This window comes from Geospiza fortis, unplaced genomic scaffold, assembly GCF_000277835.1.
Source record: "Geospiza fortis unplaced genomic scaffold, GeoFor_1.0 scaffold78, whole genome shotgun sequence".
Taxonomy (NCBI): Eukaryota; Metazoa; Chordata; class Aves; order Passeriformes; family Thraupidae; genus Geospiza; species Geospiza fortis.
The window spans coordinates 5,488,240-5,504,415 of NW_005054339.1; the positions used below are offsets into that span (position 1 = coordinate 5,488,240).

At 50.7% G+C, this 16,176-nt stretch overlaps 1 protein-coding gene across 1 annotated transcript in view; it reads left to right on the top strand.

The window, feature by feature from the left end:
* The window catches only part of LOC102039131 (cytochrome b-c1 complex subunit 1, mitochondrial), a 9,838-nt gene extending 1,206 nt beyond the window's left edge, over positions 1-8,632 (top strand). The window contains exons 2-13 of the mRNA XM_031058249.1: positions 172-327; positions 737-823; positions 1,827-1,956; positions 2,714-2,912; positions 3,471-3,550; positions 3,694-3,809; positions 4,212-4,355; positions 5,098-5,258; positions 6,329-6,414; positions 6,866-6,954; positions 7,511-7,586; positions 8,408-8,632. Coding sequence (XP_030914109.1) covers positions 172-327; positions 737-823; positions 1,827-1,956; positions 2,714-2,912; positions 3,471-3,550; positions 3,694-3,809; positions 4,212-4,355; positions 5,098-5,258; positions 6,329-6,414; positions 6,866-6,954; positions 7,511-7,586; positions 8,408-8,472 — 1,389 coding nt within the window. The 3' untranslated portion in view covers positions 8,473-8,632. The remainder of the gene's footprint in view (positions 1-171; positions 328-736; positions 824-1,826; positions 1,957-2,713; positions 2,913-3,470; positions 3,551-3,693; positions 3,810-4,211; positions 4,356-5,097; positions 5,259-6,328; positions 6,415-6,865; positions 6,955-7,510; positions 7,587-8,407) is intronic.
* Positions 8,633-16,176: the final 7,544 nt, after the last annotated feature.

A 16,176-nucleotide genomic window follows, 5' to 3' on the forward strand; every position in this document is an offset into this window, starting at 1 on the left:
TCACTGTCACCCAGTGCGGGGCTTTCCACCGAGCCGCTGTCGGCTCTCTGCCCCGCTACTGGGGTGTGACCGGTTCGTGCGGCTTTTGCCTTGGCGTTTCCCATCTCTTCAAACCTCTGAGTTCCCGGCCCTGCCCTGCCAGGGGGAACAGTGTGTTAGTAGTGATGACAGCCTTTATTTTTACAGGCAGCTTTATTGACTTTGACGAGGAACCGAGGTGCTGCCACCTATGCCCAGACACTCCAGAATATCCCCGAGACCCAGGTCACCACCCTGGAGAACGGCCTCCGTGTAGCCTCAGAGGAGTCCAATCACCCAACCTGCACGGTAAGCTTAACACAAGTTACAGGCTTATTTGAAACAATCAGCCTTGCCTAGCCTGCAGCTGGTCTTCCAAAAGGGACAGACCCCACTGCTTCTCTTTGTGACTAGGTGGGATTAATATAGCAGCAGGAGACCCAGACTGGTGTTGTATTGTCTTTAGACAAGTTCTCGTGGTCTACAAATTTGCTCAGCTTTACAGTTTTGGTGTGAGCAGTAAGTGAGCAGTAAAAGTTATCTCTGGCAAAGCCTGATGTGGTGAAGCTGAGAGAGAAAATTGCTAGTTTGTTCTTATTTTGGTTCTTGTAGTGTAATGTCTGTGGAGCAGACCTCTTGTCGCTGCTGTTGTGTTTGTGTCATTAGGGTGCTGGTTGTTTTCCTCTCTGATGTTGGTACTGGCTGGTTTTGCTGCCAGGTGGGTGTGTGGATCGAGGCTGGGAGCCGCTATGAAGACCCGAAGACCAACGGGGCTGCTTTCTTTGTGGAGCACATGGCCTTGAAGGTGAGGATGTGTGCCAGCTCTGCACACAGCTGCCCTGAATATTCTGCCCATACACTGGCCTCTCATTTTGGAGGCTGTGGCTGTTGAAGGAGGGTGTAAATCGGGTCATCTGAGTCCTAGAATCTTTGCACACTGTATAAAAATAAGTAAAAAGGCATCTAGCCTATGTGGTGCTTATTGATTGAATGTGTAGCAGCTTGCAAGCATGCATGAATTAAAAATAACTCTTATTTACTCTTTGCTGATTTTTCCTCTTAAAAGAAAAAAATGTTGTAATTAAAAAGTATAGTACACATAGAGCACTGTGTTATGAAGCATCTTTCCTCAGGTTAGCGCACAGAGGTCAAAGCAGCATTTCCTGTTGCCATTTATTTTACTTTGCTTTTCTTACTGGTCCAGCAAAATTCAGAGGCTACAATTCTTGCTTTTCAAATTATGCAGGTGTCTGCTGAACAGGGCAGAAGACATCTAAGCCTGGGACTTGCTGACTCAAGTTCAGCCTGTGCCTTCATAGGCAACTACAGCATCTGGCTAACTCTTTAAGAGATGAGCCCTGTATTTGAAATAGTCTTCTGCTTCTATTTGTCTTCTTCTGTATGTCACTGCTTGGATAGCTAGAAACCTGTTTATTTTTGGTTTGGACTTGTTGTTGGTTTACTTCCAGGGATGTGCTCTTCAAACACTGTTGTCTCAGCATAGGTTGTCTCCTTCCGTGCTGAGTTTGTGTTGGTTAGTGATGATGACAGCCTTTATTTTTTCAGGCAGCTTTATTGTGTTTCAATAAACACAAGCTTTATTGACAGTTTGTGTTGGTCTTTCAAAATACATCTCAGCCATCTTTTATTTACAGGAAATAAACCAAGTATTAAATCTCCTGTCTTGTGCACCTGCCCTTGGTTTTTATGAATCACAAGACAGTGTTTATTGTTATTTTCATTGCTTTAATTCTGACCTAAAGGGAAGTTTGTTCATTTCATACCTGAGTTTATCTGGTTTCCTTTAGGGCACAAAGAAGCGTCCTGGCTCAGCCTTTGAGAAGGAAGTGGAGAGTCTGGGAGCTCACCTGAACGGGTACACCTCCCGTGAACAAACTGCTTTCTACATAAAAGCCTTGTCCAAGGACATGCCCAAAGGTAGGATGGCCAGGGCAAAGTCTGATTGGGAGGTTAAATAAGTGCATGTGCTTCTGTTTCTCACCCCCAAGCAACTTTTCTATCTGCAGACCAGGGACTGAAGTTGAGGCTGAGCAGTAAATTGGAGGTTCTGGTTGGTAGTTGAAGAGAGCAGTGCAGTGATGCGGTGCTTCAAGGCTGTTTGTTCATGTGTGCTTAAAGCAAGAGTTCCAGTTATGTCAGGCTGCACTGCCTTGCCAGGAGGGAAGATGGGAGGGATTCACCAGTTTGTGGTTGTTTTATGGAGCTTAGCAACCGAGGTCAGCAGGAGCTGCTGTGTGAGGAGTCCTCAGTGCAGCTCTTGCAGGTGCTCCTCATGCTCTGTACTGCCACGTGCTGCCTTCTCTGGGTCAGTTTTGAGCAGAGGCAGTGATTTGAGTAGGGCCCTTACTGTAGACATGGGCTATGTTGTAAGCATCAGAAACTCTCTGTGAGGGTTCAGTGTGTATCTGGAAGAGAACCTGCTTCTGATACACTTCACCTTCTGCAGATGTAGCCTGCACTTTGCTGGTGAGGGTGCTTGGCAAGCTGATTTGGAGCCTTCTTGCTAAACCAGTGTGGTTTGTTCCTCCCAGATGCTTTGGGAATGGGTAGCACTCAGCTCTGTTATGTTGCATGTCCTCCCCCTCATGGTTTTTGCTCACTCCTGTGTGTCTCCTTTCAGCAGCACTGGGTAGCAGTCAGGCAGTGGGATGCTAATGTAGGAATTGTGTTGCAGCTGTAGAGCTTCTGAGTGACCTTGTGCAGAACTGTGCGCTGGAGGATTCTCAGATCGAGAAGGAGCGTGTTGTCATCCTTCAGGAGTTGAAGGAAATGGACAGCAACCTGGCAGATGTCACCTTTGATTACCTTCATGCCACTGCTTACCAGGGGACTTCGCTGGCCCACACCGTTGAAGGGACCACAGACAACATCAAGTGAGCAGCAGGCTGGATGTGGTGCACAGCCTGGGGATGCTGTCTGTGCGGTGCATGACTGCTGATCCTGGGTGTGATGACTGCACAGTGTGTACGTGGAGGTGGTCTGAGTCTGTGGGCTTCTCCTTGTGCCCTGACTCTGTTTCCCCCATTGGCACTGGTGAAAGTGTAATGCTGCATGCATTCCTTAGAACCACCCCATGCAAACAGGTTGAACCTTCTCCCATACTTCTCAGTTTGTTAGAAAAATTAGAGAGCTTGGGGCGCTAATTAGAGCAGTGGCCTTGTGTTAGCTCAGTGACTGGGTTCAGTACTCTCCAGTCTGTATTGAAGTCTATATTTAACTCTCCATCTCAGCTGCTGGTTCCTGTTCTTTATGTTCTAGAATTAGAGCACAGGGCAAACACAGTACACAGTGCAGTCTTGCTTCTAAAAAGCATTGTTACCCTGCAGCAAAGACAATCATTGCTGTCTCTGCACTGTGAACTTGCTTCTTCTAAGCCTCTCATTCCTGTAGAGTTGGAGATGCTGATGTTCTGGTCTCTGTGTTCTTTCCAGGAGGATGACTCGAGGAGATCTGGCTTCATATGTTGATACTCACTTCAAGGCACCTCGAATGGTCCTGGCAGCTGCTGGAGGTAAGCTCTAGATCCTTGTAATCCTAGGAATCCTCAGTATTTTTATGTGATCAGACTTGTCTCACATCACTAATATAAAATCAGATAATTTTGTTAAATTAGTCTGTTTTAAGACTGGAGATCTCTCTTTTTATCATTGCCAGGTATTTCCCACAAAGAGCTGGTAGATGCAGCTAAGCAGCACTTCACTGGGCCACCTTTTACGTCCAAGGGGGATTCTGTGCCTTCCCTCAAGCGCTGTCGCTTCACAGGGAGCGAGGTAAATTTGTTTTGTTCTCCATCAAAATGAGCAGCTGTTGCCCAGCTGTGGAATGAATGGGAAAGTAATTAGAGCTGCTTCTCAGTGGAAAAGTCTGTTCATGTGTGTCGGACAAGCTGATGATGCACCATCTTGGTAGTGCTCCCATGTTCTCTTCTTGGGGATTATTGCCACATGTTGGGTTTTAGATGGGACCCAAACCCATTAGGAGTGTGGGGCTATTGCTCATATGATCTACTGCAAAACTCACATCAGAACAGCTGGTTTGTGTGCAGTTCTGCCTGGGATTCTTTTATTTCACTGGAATAACATCAAGTGTCCCAGTTTGTCAGCCTGGCATGGGAGCAGGCTGCAGACCACAGCGTTGATGCAATTCTCCCCCACTCTTTGATGATTTTCCAGATCCGTGCCAGAGATGATGGTCTGCCCCTTGCCCATATTGCTCTTGCTGTGGAGGGGCCAGGATGGGCTGATCCAGACAACGTGGTCCTCAATGTGGCCAATGCTATCATAGGGCGCTACGACCGCACGTTTGGAGGTGGCAAGGTAAGAGTTGTGAGTGCAACAGGGAGAGCTTGGAGCCTTTTCATGTGAAGTGTTATGGAGAATGTGCTTTTTTATTATGGTGGTTGTGCTTTAGGAGAGGCTGTTGTGGTTAGCTTCCAACTGTGAAGGGGTTAGGAGCCTGGAAAGTAGAATGGAAGTGTAATCGAGGCTAATCCAGGACAGTTCTTGAGAGGTGATGCTGGCAAATGAACTGAGCCTTTTGTGGAAGAGGTGTAGCTGGTGAATTCACAGCAGCTTGTTCCCACCCTCACAACTAACCACTCGGTGGGGGTGGGGATGGAAGCAAGACAGAATACTCTACAGTCTCATGATGCAAGCTTGTCTTACCACTGCAGAGCAAATGGAACTTGTTTAAAACCTCAGTATTGAATCCATTATTGTCTGAAATCTGTCTGGCCTGTATGTCTGTGCTAACCCCTGCTGCTGGGAGACCTTGTCCTTCTCATTTTTTTCCACTCCTGCGGTGGTGTGCATACCAGCTTTTCATCTGCAGCTGGGAAAGGAAGTGGTTCTGCTGGATGGACTCCTAGGCCATTGTCTGTGGCTTTTCCAGCAGTGATTCTCATCTGTTGACCACATGAAGGCTCTAAATTAACTCTCCTTCAGCAAAGTGTTCCACTCTGTTTTGTCTATGGTCTTTGTGAAAACAGCTCAGTGGGAAAGAATTTGAGCTGTGAGGAAACTGAAAATGAAATGGCTGACAGCATCTTCTTATTTACAGAATCAGTCTAGCAAGCTGGCTACGCTTGCTGTGGAGCATAATCTCTGCCACAGTTTTGAGCCATTCAACACCTGCTACTCTGACACCGGCCTCTTCGGTTTCCATTTTGTTTCTGATCCTCTCTCCGTAGATGATATGATGTTTTGTGCTCAGGGAGAGTGGTAAGTACAACTTTGGCACAAGTTGCTGTTCAAGATCTGAGCCTCTTGTAGGAGACTGAGCTGCTGGGGGAGCATATAAAGTTTACAGAGAGCTGTGTCTCTTTATGAACTTCTTGGTAACTTGCACTCTATTTAAGTGATCCTGTAAGTGGTTTCTGTAAATCCCTGAGAATGTGGCTTTTGAGGAGCTGTTTTAGTCCCTTAGGGCTCCTCTGGTCTTTTGTTCATGCTTTCAAGTATTAGTACCAAGGCTTTGAGGCTTTTTATATACAAGTGAGATCATTCCTTAGACAAGGCTTTCCTAGGTGCCCAAGAGATTTATCTCCATTGTCTTGTTAAGCCTGAGCAAAGCAGGCAGAGTTCCTGCTGCTCAGGCTCTTGTTTTGTGGCTGATGAATGACCTGCTTCTGGAATCATGCCAGTGTTTGGGAGCCTTCTGGCTGTCCATCTTATTGTGTCCATGAACCACTTCAAGGCTACATCTGAGCTACAAGCCATTCTGTGTGCAGCAGGTGGAGTGAGCCCTTGCCCCAGAGACGTGGCCCATTGGCAGGAGAAGAAGGGATGTAGCAGCTGGAGTCCAGACAGACTGTGGAGCTGTCTTGTTCTTTGAGCATCAGTTTCCATAGCAGCTTGCCATGCATGGGAATGGCTGACACGCCTTCCCTCTCCTGTGATAGGGCAGTGCACAGCACGTGCTGCTGGGCAAGCCAGAGCCAGCACCAGGGCTGCTGAACGCTTGCCATGCATGGGAATGGCTGACACGCCTTCCCTCTCCTGTGATAGGGCAGTGCACAGCACGTGCTGCTGGGCAAGCCAGAGCCAGCACCAGGGCCGCTGAACCTCTGAGTGTAACTCAGCCTGTATCCTGCTGGCTGAATCCCCTGCCTGTGTGCTGGAGCTCCTGCCTCCTGCTGCTCTGTGGAGATCCAGGATGAATGTCAGCCTGCAAGACAAGCGGTGTTGATAACAGCTTATTTTTGAGGAGACTGGGAAAGGGAGGAATTCATGTTCTGTCTGAGCAGACAAACATCTTTAAGAGCTTTCGTCGTCTTCCATGTCTTCTCCAGGATGCGTTTGTGCACCAGTACCACAGAGTCAGAAGTGACAAGAGCCAAGAACTATCTCCGAAATGCCATGGTGGCTCAGCTGGATGGTATGTTCTGGTTGATGGATTGACCACTGTGCAGCTTTCAGAGGGTTTCTGCTTGAGGTTCTCCTGGGGAGCAGGACCTGTGCTAAAGATTGCAGTTCTGCTGGCAGGCACTGGGCAAAACTTCCTTTTCCTGCTCCACACTCCTCCTGCCATGTTGTCAAAGCTGCTGACCCCAGCCTTTTGTGCTCCCAGGAGTGACATACTGCTGGTGACCTAAGAACCGAGACCCTCAAACTGGTCTGCCTTGGCTCTAACACTTGGGAGATGAGTAAAGAAATCTGTGTATCGTGTAGCTCCTGCTGGAGCTGCATAGAGTGGGAATTAGGACTATGCTTTGTTAGCAGAGGGTTTAATGCTTTGAGTTTCTACTCTGTGCTTTGGCTGATGATCAGGCTGTGCAATTCTGGAAGGCTTCTTGGTGCACTGACCATGCAATATCTTCAACATCCAGGTACCACACGAGTGTGTGAGAATATTGGAAGCCATCTCTTGCACTATGGACGCCGTATCCCTCTGGAGGAGTGGGATGCCAGGATTTCTGTAGGTATCCATTTGTTTTGGCTGGTATACCTGAGCATGGTTGGTGTCAGCATTGTCTGGCCTTAGTTTGCTGCAGTAACATGTGGCTAACTTATCCCTTAATCAGACTGCCTGGAGTCAGTCCAGTGGTTATCCTGCTGACACTGGTGTAACTGTCAGAATCTCTGGCTTAGACGCAGTGTATGCTGTGTCCCTGTGACTGGTGTCAGTCCATCCCAAAAAGAGGGCACACAATTGTGTTAAGTGTCACAACCGGAAATTCCCGTAACAGTTTTCCTAGTGGTGTCCCACACCTAGTTTGTGGAATTTCTGCAGCCACTCTATTCCTTAGAAGACTTCTGATTTTGGCCTTGTCTTCTGTACCCCCAGGAGAATGCAGTGTGTAGGGACGTTAGCCATCCTTGCAGGCAGAGCTGGGCAGTTGGTGCAGATGGCCCCAAGGGTCTGATTGTATCTTTTAATGATCTTGATATGTAATGGCAACAGTTAGCTGCAGCTTTGAGAAGTGTAGATCTGCTGGAAGAGTCATTAATTGCTTGTTGGATCTTTTTTTTAGGCCGTTGATGCAAAAATGGTGAGAGATGTGTGCAGTAAATACATCTATGACAAATGCCCGGCAATTGCAGCAGTTGGTGAGTAGTAGGTGACAATCAGTACACACTTAAAAAACAAGGCAGGGCTCAGAGCTGAGTGGAAGTGTTACAGGCAGCCCTCATGTGTCTGTCCTGACTCGTTAAGCCACTCTGGTTCTTCACTGACACCCTCCTGCCTGTGCACATGAGGTGTGCCAAGGCACATTTGCCACAAGATCAGACTTGCAGGTGATGGAGATGCAGTGGCAGTGAGCTGCTGGCTGTTCTCCCACCTCTGCCTGCTGTGGAGCTGTGACTAAGACAGGGAGTCCTGTAGCTGGGTGCGGGCCCAGCACGTCTGCCAGGTGTCCTTACCCTGGGGTCAGGGTGGTTTATGTAAGGGAAGTGAAGGGACCTGATTCTCCTGTGCTGCTCTGGCATGTCTGTCTGGCCAAGGACAAATTCCTTTCGGAAAACCTGCCTAAGCAGCTCAGCTCTGCTGCCTCCTTCCTGTGTGTTGAGAATTCCCCTTCTCCTTGCAGCTGTTTCCTCTGGCCTTCAAAGTGGAACAGGCTGGAAAAGGGAGACAGTGTTTGAGCAGGAAGTTGAAATGACTTGGTGGTTCCCTGTATTTGATGGTTCCCTGTATTGGTGCTGTACTGAGCATTGTGGGGCAGTGTGAGAAAACACCTTATTCTGTCAGGAGCTGATATCTGCTAGTTTTCCTGATGCAAGTTTGAGCTGTAGTTGCTTGGTTCTGTGCAGAGCTGCTATGGATTGCTAGCACAGGCTGCTCTGCCACCATCTGCTTTAAAAACCATAAGAAACTGCACAGGGATTTTTAACTGTGTCTGAAAGTAACTTTACTCCTGTTCACTCAGGTCCCATTGAGCAGCTCTTGGATTACAACCGCCTCCGCAGTGCCATGTACTGGGTCCGTCTCTAGGATGTGTTGCCTGCAGATTGGAAATAATGAAGCTGTGGACTGTGCCAGGTTCCCTCTGGCTCTGAATGTCCTGGGCACCACGGGCAAGCTGAGTCCGTTCAAAGCAGCTGTAATCTCTGTGTTAAATGTATAAAAATAAATACATCCTATGTGGAGTTGCTTCTGCTGGTAGTCAGCTGTTCTTCCTGGGTGGTGTGTGTAGACAGTGTAAAAACTGCCAGATGGGGGAGATGGGATGTGAGGAGCTGGAGCCGTTGATAGGCAGACATCTGTCCAGAGGGGCTGTGTCATAACAACCCATATGTTTCTATATGGAGGTGTGTTACCTCTCATCTTAAGCTTCCTGGTTATCTGTAAATCAGCTCAGTAATGAGCAGAGATGCAGTCAGGCTCAGCTAGGCATTAACTGAGAACCTTCTTACTGGCCTGTACCCATAAGATAATCTCGAGGTCTGAGTAGTTGGAAGAGCTACCCAGTCCTGCCTTTTTGGTGTTAAACTGGTTGCTGCTCCGTTGTCTTGCCTCTGGGAAGTTGGAGCATGGAACAGAAAGCTGAGCAAGGGGGATGGAGAAGTTTCCCACCAGGTGGCACTAGCCTGTCACAGCTACCCTTGGAAGCTGCAAGGTATTCCTGTTTGATTTTTCTCTTTGGGATAAATGTCTCTGAGGTTCTCATTTAATTTCCAGGTTCTGCCCTGACAAGGGAGATTGAAAAATAGTGTAGAAGTTTCTCAGAGTTAGTCATTACACTTGAGACTAATCCAGTGTACTAAATAATTTGTGCTGAATCTGGATTCTTGATCAGAGAGTCAGTGTGTCTGAGCCCATTGCATATACTAGGCAAGTTTGAAACTGTTAAATGCTCTTGATGCAATTTGGGTTTAACTATTGTCACAAGCTCTGGCTTGTTACAAGTGCACTGAGGGCTGAACAACTAAACAAGCTCACTTATGCCTCCAGCCTTGTGGAAGCAGTAAATGGTTCTGTCTTGGTTTTGTGACTGCAATCAGACTGTAATCCTCTTTTATCTTCCATTGCTATATATTTTCCTCTCTTGGTTAATTTTCCAAAGTGTTATGCAGTTGGTGAGAAATACAAGGAAAGAGATCCTTGCTTAGCATTTCCTACAAGTTTTCTTCTTTGGAGGTATCTCTTTGGGAATGTGTGTTTTCCTTGAGTAATTAATTCCTCAGGCTCTTCTCTACTAGTTTATTCTAGGAACACATTCAAACCCCTCAGCAATGGATGCTTCCAAGTTGCTCTGTTTTTCTGGAAAAGCAACTGCCTGTGCTGAGCCTTGCTCCCAGCACTTCAGCAAGGACCAACTTGTGACCAAAGGCTGCAGCTCTGCTAGGCTGCTGGCTTATGCAGCCTTAAATGGATTTTGTAGATGCTTTTTCCTTGTAGAACTCTGAGTATCTGGGCTGATCTGGATGAGGAGCCATGCCCTGGTGAGTGGCACTGGATGCAGAGGACTGCTGGGTGCCTGTTAAGAGTTAAGGCTGAGCTGTGTCCAGGATGTTGGCACTTTCAGGCTGCAGTTGTGGTGGCACTGTGCCTTGTAGTGCCTGTTATGTTTGTGTGCTGTGGCAGTCCATGCTTCCAGAAACATGAGCGTCTCACCAGCTTCAAGGATTGAGAGGTTTGCCATATTATTTTTTTCCTTGGTGAACAACAATTGGGGATGTAAAAGGTGGGAAAGGGAAGCCCATTCAGGAGTCAAGTGTTCCTGCTTGGCAAAGTCACTCATGCTCTGAGCCTTATCAGGGGCTTGGGAAGTGTAACCTGGAATTGGTGCAGAGACATTAAGCATTTGGCAGCCGAGTGCTTTGATACTGGAGGAACTGAAGCTCTAATCTCATTGGCAGGTCTCCTGCTTTTGGAGCTGTATTGGGGGTGTTTCTGTTCCTCCACCAGAGTATCCAAACTGGGAAATGTCTGGCATGACAGAAGTGTCCTATCTCAGCTTTTTCTGAACCTTGAAAAGATCTTTTGCTGAACATCTCCCCCTCCCCTTCCCTCCCTGCAGTTTCCGCTGCCCAGTGAAGGACAGTGCCAGAGGATGGAGTTGGAACCATCCCTAGAAGCATCCCAAGTTCACTGTAACTGGAGATGGCCTGGGTGACCTAATAAATCTGTTTCCTGGCTCCATGGACAATACAGGATTGTTCAGTGGGGCTCTTTGACCAGTTTAGTTTTCAATGGCTTAAGTGTTTTATTTTGCTACTTGGAAGGTTACTTGGGATCCCATTAGTCTGTGCTGATAAATTTAGCCTGGTGTATGGATTGGCCTTTGCTCCCTCCTCTTCTGCATGGTTTTACCCTCTCCAGGTTAAGTGCCCTCTTTCAAGGTATTGTGGTTTTTTACTCCATGACACCTTGGCATTCCATCTGTTGGCTGCTAAAGGAGAGGATTTGGAAAGGAGGATACTGTGTGCACCCTGTGCAAGGCTCTGCAGTTTCCTGGACACAGGATTTCAGTGGCTTGTTTCTACTACACAGAGCTATTCCAGGAATGTAAATCTAGCAGTGCAAATGGTGAGTGCTCACTAGAGCCCTGTGCTGAGTGCTCCATGTTGTCCTGGTCTCTGCAGGGAGAGCTGCTGGTACCCCCAGTGCAGGGCTGCAGGGCCCAGCAGATGTACAGGGTGGGTCTGCCTGTGGAGCAGGCAGCCCCTTTGATATGTGAGATGCTTGTTTGTGATTCGGGTGCTTGCCAAGAGAGGGGCCACAGCAGCCAATTGTCAAGAGTTGCCTCACCTGAGCTAATTACCCACCCTGGAAAGTACAGTTGATACTCATCATGGGTGCTGAGCCAAGCCTGTCCTGGGGAAGCAGGGAGCTGCAGGGAGTCTTTCACAGAAATGAGAGGCTTGGAGCTGTGCCACTCCTTGGTGCCAGAGAGCTTTTGGGAGGAGAGCCCACAGCCCTCTGGGCCTGCTTCTCTACCTGCTGTCCTGCCAAGGCTGGTGAAAAATGGCAGTGTGAACCATAGGTGAGTGGGGTTTAGAAGGCAGAGCAGCTCTGTAGTGTCTTGTGTTGCTGAAGCCTTGCTCTGCTCAGCCCCCTGGTGCAGGGTGAGGTGTTGGCATGGCTGTGACCAGGGGCTTTCTCCCCCATCCAGCCCCTGGCTAGTGGGGTTTGCCCAGGAAAGGGATGGGTTCTCCCTGTGGTGGTGTCACTCAGGGGGCTGCAGGATTGCCAGGCTGAGGGAGGTACCTGGTGCTTGGTAGTCCTGACCAGGACTCCTGCACTTCACTGCTGAGACTCTCACCAGGAGAGAGGAACAGTGAGCAGTGGTATCTGGACACATATCCAGCAATCCTGTTTCCTATTTGGGAAAGGAAATGCCTCGTGTAAAGCTTTTAGTGTATTCATTGCGTGGAAAAGCGGTGGACAAAAGGCCCATCCAGGCCTGACTGCCAGCAACAGCCATCCCAGGCTGCTGTGAGGCACGAGGCATGGTGGCAGGATCTGCCTTTGTCTGCACTGGTGTGCCTGGAAGGGCTGAGCTGCAGCCCTGAACACCCTCATTAAAAGCTGCTTTACCCCACACGTCATCCAAAGAGGTTGGATGGTTCTCACTTTTCCATGCAAGTCTCTGCTTTCCTGTCTTTTCCCCTTATACATTTTCCTTCCTCGGGGCTGTGAGGTTTTTAGTAGGGCTGCCAGGCTGAGGTTTGGCTTTGTTGCCCATTCAGACCATCACTGGGGATGCCCAGAAAAGCTGTTTGAAGTGTGGGGTGTGGAGAAGGATCTGCCCAGGAATGGAAAATGGAGCTGCTGGGATGGCAGCCTGGGGAGCTCCCAGCCCTGATCTGTGGGGGCAAGAGGGATTTTTTTCTGTACAAAGAGGTGTCAACAGTACCTGTGCTGGATCACCTGCCAGGAGCCCTGGAGCCACTGCTGCTGCTCAGTGTCCCATCATCCACTGCTGAGCCTCTGCCATGGTCTGGGGTTATTTAAGGCTCCATATCCTGCTGTAGTGTGAGAGCTGCACAGCAGGGACAGCATGGGGACAACGAAGGAAGCAGGATTAAATGCCTGAAGCAAGGTTTGAGCGAGGCTTAAGATACTGAAACAGGAGCCTGAATACCTGAGCGCTGTTCCTGGTTCCACCAGGAGCCTGCAGTGTGACATGGAGCATTCAGGTTTGGGGCACTGTGCTAAGGTGGGTGCTGACACCAGGTGCAATGCACAGAAATAAAGCTGCTCCCCGTGCACTGCCCTCAGCACAGTGATTCAGGTGTACAAAGCATTTTGTAAAGCAGCCCCAGTACTGTGCACTGCTTTCTGCTTTGCATGTGACTTTTATTCCGAGTAGGCACTTGGATAATGCTCTAAAGGGAACGTGCTGCTTATCTTTGATTTGTTATATTTAGGGAAGAATGAGTTGGCTCTTCTGGAGGGGATTTTTTTCTTCCTCATTTGAATGTTTAATCTAAGGAACTACAGTGATGTTGCTTCAAGATTTAGCAGTGGATGTACTTCAGCTTCAGGAAAGTGCACTCTGAGTTTATCGGGGTGCACTGTAGGGCTCAGCATTGTGCAGATTCCTGTGTACCAAACCCATGGCCCCCATTCACGTCATGTCACTCTTGAGCAAAGCTGGGAGTGATGGAGGAACAGGCTCAGTGCTACCCATGGAACATGGAGGGTGGGATTTCCAGGTAGGGATAACTGCCCGTGCCAGGGGGTCTCTCACAGGAACTTGGTGCAGAGCGGCTCTAGGAGCTGGAGCAGCATTTGTCTGTGGCAAGTTCCTGCCTCTGCTCCCCTGGCACAGAGGATGCCCTGGCACTGCAAGAGGCTGTCAGGGGCAGGAGGTGGCAGGTGAGTGTGCTTGAGTCTTGGGCATCCCAACTCCACGTGGCGGTTCTGCTTTTTGCACCCCTTCCCCCCGCCGGCTGCTGTGAGGCTGGAGGTCCCTGCTGCCCCTGGCTGCTGTCCACTCTGGTTCTGCAGCTTCCCCTGCTTTGTTTACTGCTGTTCCAGATGTGCAGCACTTGGCAGGAGCCCCGATGACGTGGGAACACAAGCATCTCCTGTTCCTGCCTCGCACGCGCAGCACTGACTCACAGGTGACCTTGCCCCAGCCCTGCCGAGGGGGATGGAGGGTGAGATCCTCATGGTTCAAGGTGAGTCCTGAAGGTGGTGAGGGGGCAGAGACAGGATGCTGTGCTCTTCCCTTCTTGGTGGCCACACAGAGGGGTGCAGAAGTGCTGGTGACGTGGTTTCTGCAAGGACCTGAGAGCCCTTAAGTTGTCACTGCTCTGGGGGTGCACTGTGTGGATACAGATCATACCCCCATGGCCATTGGGACCCCCACCTGTGCTGCTCAGCCTTCTCCTGGAGCCCCCAGCACCTGCCCCACAGCTGTGGGGTCCTCGTGTGGGACGGACATGTCCACCCTCCCTGTGCCATCCTGGTGACGCCCTCCTGCTCCGCGAGATGTGAAATCATCCAGGGGAGGTCTGGGGAGGGAGGAGTTCCCATGGTGACAGACAGCGATTCACCCGGCAGGGCAGGGCGGGTACTTCGTCCTTTTTATTCCTTTCTTCTGGAGTCGGGCACCCAGCCAAGGAGCTGAAGGAGCGATGGCACAGCCTCGCGGGGGAGAGACACAGGACAAGTCTGGTCTCGTGAACGGCATTAATCCCTCTGGAGCAGCTTCCCCTGCAGCCTGGCTGCTGCCCCACACGTAGGGGTGAGCTGACCCTTCCTGCAGCGTTGATTCCCTGGGTGCTGGCTCCCTGCAGTTTCCTCAGCACCCCAACAGACTGACAAACAGACCTTGACCCTCCTTCCCATGGATCATCGGCCGTGTGTGAAACATCCAGGGCAGTATCCTGCAGCTGCTGGGGATCCAGCACTGTTAGCTATGGGCAAGTGTGGGTAAAGAGCTTTGTGCCATCCACGTGCCTTTATCAGTGCCCAAGGCCTGCAAAAGCCCCTTACCCAGAGGCTGCAGCGTGGCCCAGACTCTCCAGGGGTAAGAACCCCTTGCTGAGCCCCTGCCAGTCCCAGGCAAGGCCCCTGCCACACCCGGGCGTGAGCTGTGCCATCCCCTCCCTGGGCTGCACTGCCTGCAGGTCCTGGCTGGGCTGCACGTCCCAGCTGCCCTCCAGCTGTGGGTGCTGCTCCCAGGGCTCTGCCAGATCCCCTTGTGCAAGCAGCAGCCAAGCCCCAGGAGAGTGGGACAGGGGCTCTTTCATGAGTCCTGCCAGAAATTTATACAGAGCTGCAGGTAGTTTTTGGGGGGGTTGATGCAGGTTGTGAAATACTTGAAAAGAGGCAGAAAGCATTGAGCAACCACCCTGTCCTCCCAGCCATCAGGCCTGCATCCCAGACAAAGTGGGGAAGTGACAGCAGGATCATGGAAAAGAGGAATGAGAGAGGGACAGCTTTCCCTGGCACAGGGGCTGTGAGAAATCTGGATTTGGAGAGATGAGGTGGGCAAACTCCTTCTTGTGCAGCTCCAGAGTGTGAGTCTCTTGCTGTCCCTTGTGAGCACAAGCTGGTGTGCTGCTCTGCCAGGGCCAGTGGAACCAGTGCCTGTGGGCTGGCAGCAGGAGGGACTGAGCACAAGGCATTAGTGACTGGTTATTTCCATGTCTTGGGAAGGCAGTGTCAGTCCACTGTGAGCTGTGTGCAGCAGCGGGGTCCAGCATGTCCATCCTTGGGGTCAGGCTAGAAGCCCCTGAGGACTGGCTCCTTGGACTCACAAGGAATAGCCAAGGTATTCCTCTTGGCAACACTCCTCTCCTGGGAATACAGCTATCCTGAGCTCCTGCAGCCAGGGAGGCATCTGTTGTTGTCACTGAAAGGAAGAACAAACATACCCAGCCCCATCAAGCTGTGCAAAGCCCCTGCAAGGAGCAGCTCCTTGCAGCACAGCTGGCAGCATCCCTGGGACAGCTCCAGCTCCCTGGGCCCACATGCTGCCTCTCTGCCTTCCTTCCCCCCTGCTTGGCAGTGGCTGTGAGCCCCTGTTACCACCCTCCTCCCCCCCAGCACCCCATGCCACGCTGCTGCCTTCTCCTGCAGGTTCTCCAGGGGGGCTCCCAGGGTTGGGTTAACCTGCAGCTGGCCTTGTGTCCTTGGGCGCTGTGCTGGGAGCTGGGCAACTGCCTTTTCCCAGAAAAGCTCAACATTAGGCAGCAGAACCGATTCCATGTGCAGGGAAGGTGGTGCTGCCTTGCCCATCTCTCTCTGTACCATCTGCTCCCAGCAGTGTTGGGAAGGAGGGATGGGGCAGCCATGGTGTCATGGTGCTTGTCCCACTCTTTTGGGGAGTGGAGATGGTGCTGGGTTTGGGATCTGATGGGCAGCTTGTCCCCACATGTGCCAGGGGCTGCTGTGTTCCTCCCGCAAGTGTCCTGGCTCTGCAGCTCTGGGCTCTGTCCTGGCCTCCTGCAGACAGCCCTGCCTGGCTGCTCCTGTGTGCCCCTCCAGGCCCCTGAAGCCATGCTGCACCTGAGGCCAAATGTGGGGCAGAGCACCTTGCAAGGCCAGGAGCAGCCCGTGCTGTGACAGCCCCCCAGCACCCAGCAGGGCCTGAGCTGTCCCATGTGGCACACACCTCCTCGCAGGGATGCTGCTGAGGCCAGGAGGTGCCCAGAGGCGCCGCACCGTGCTGTTTGCAGGTACGATGATTTCCTGGCTTTCCCGGCGCTCTAGGGAAGCACCAGTGACCCGGCCTCG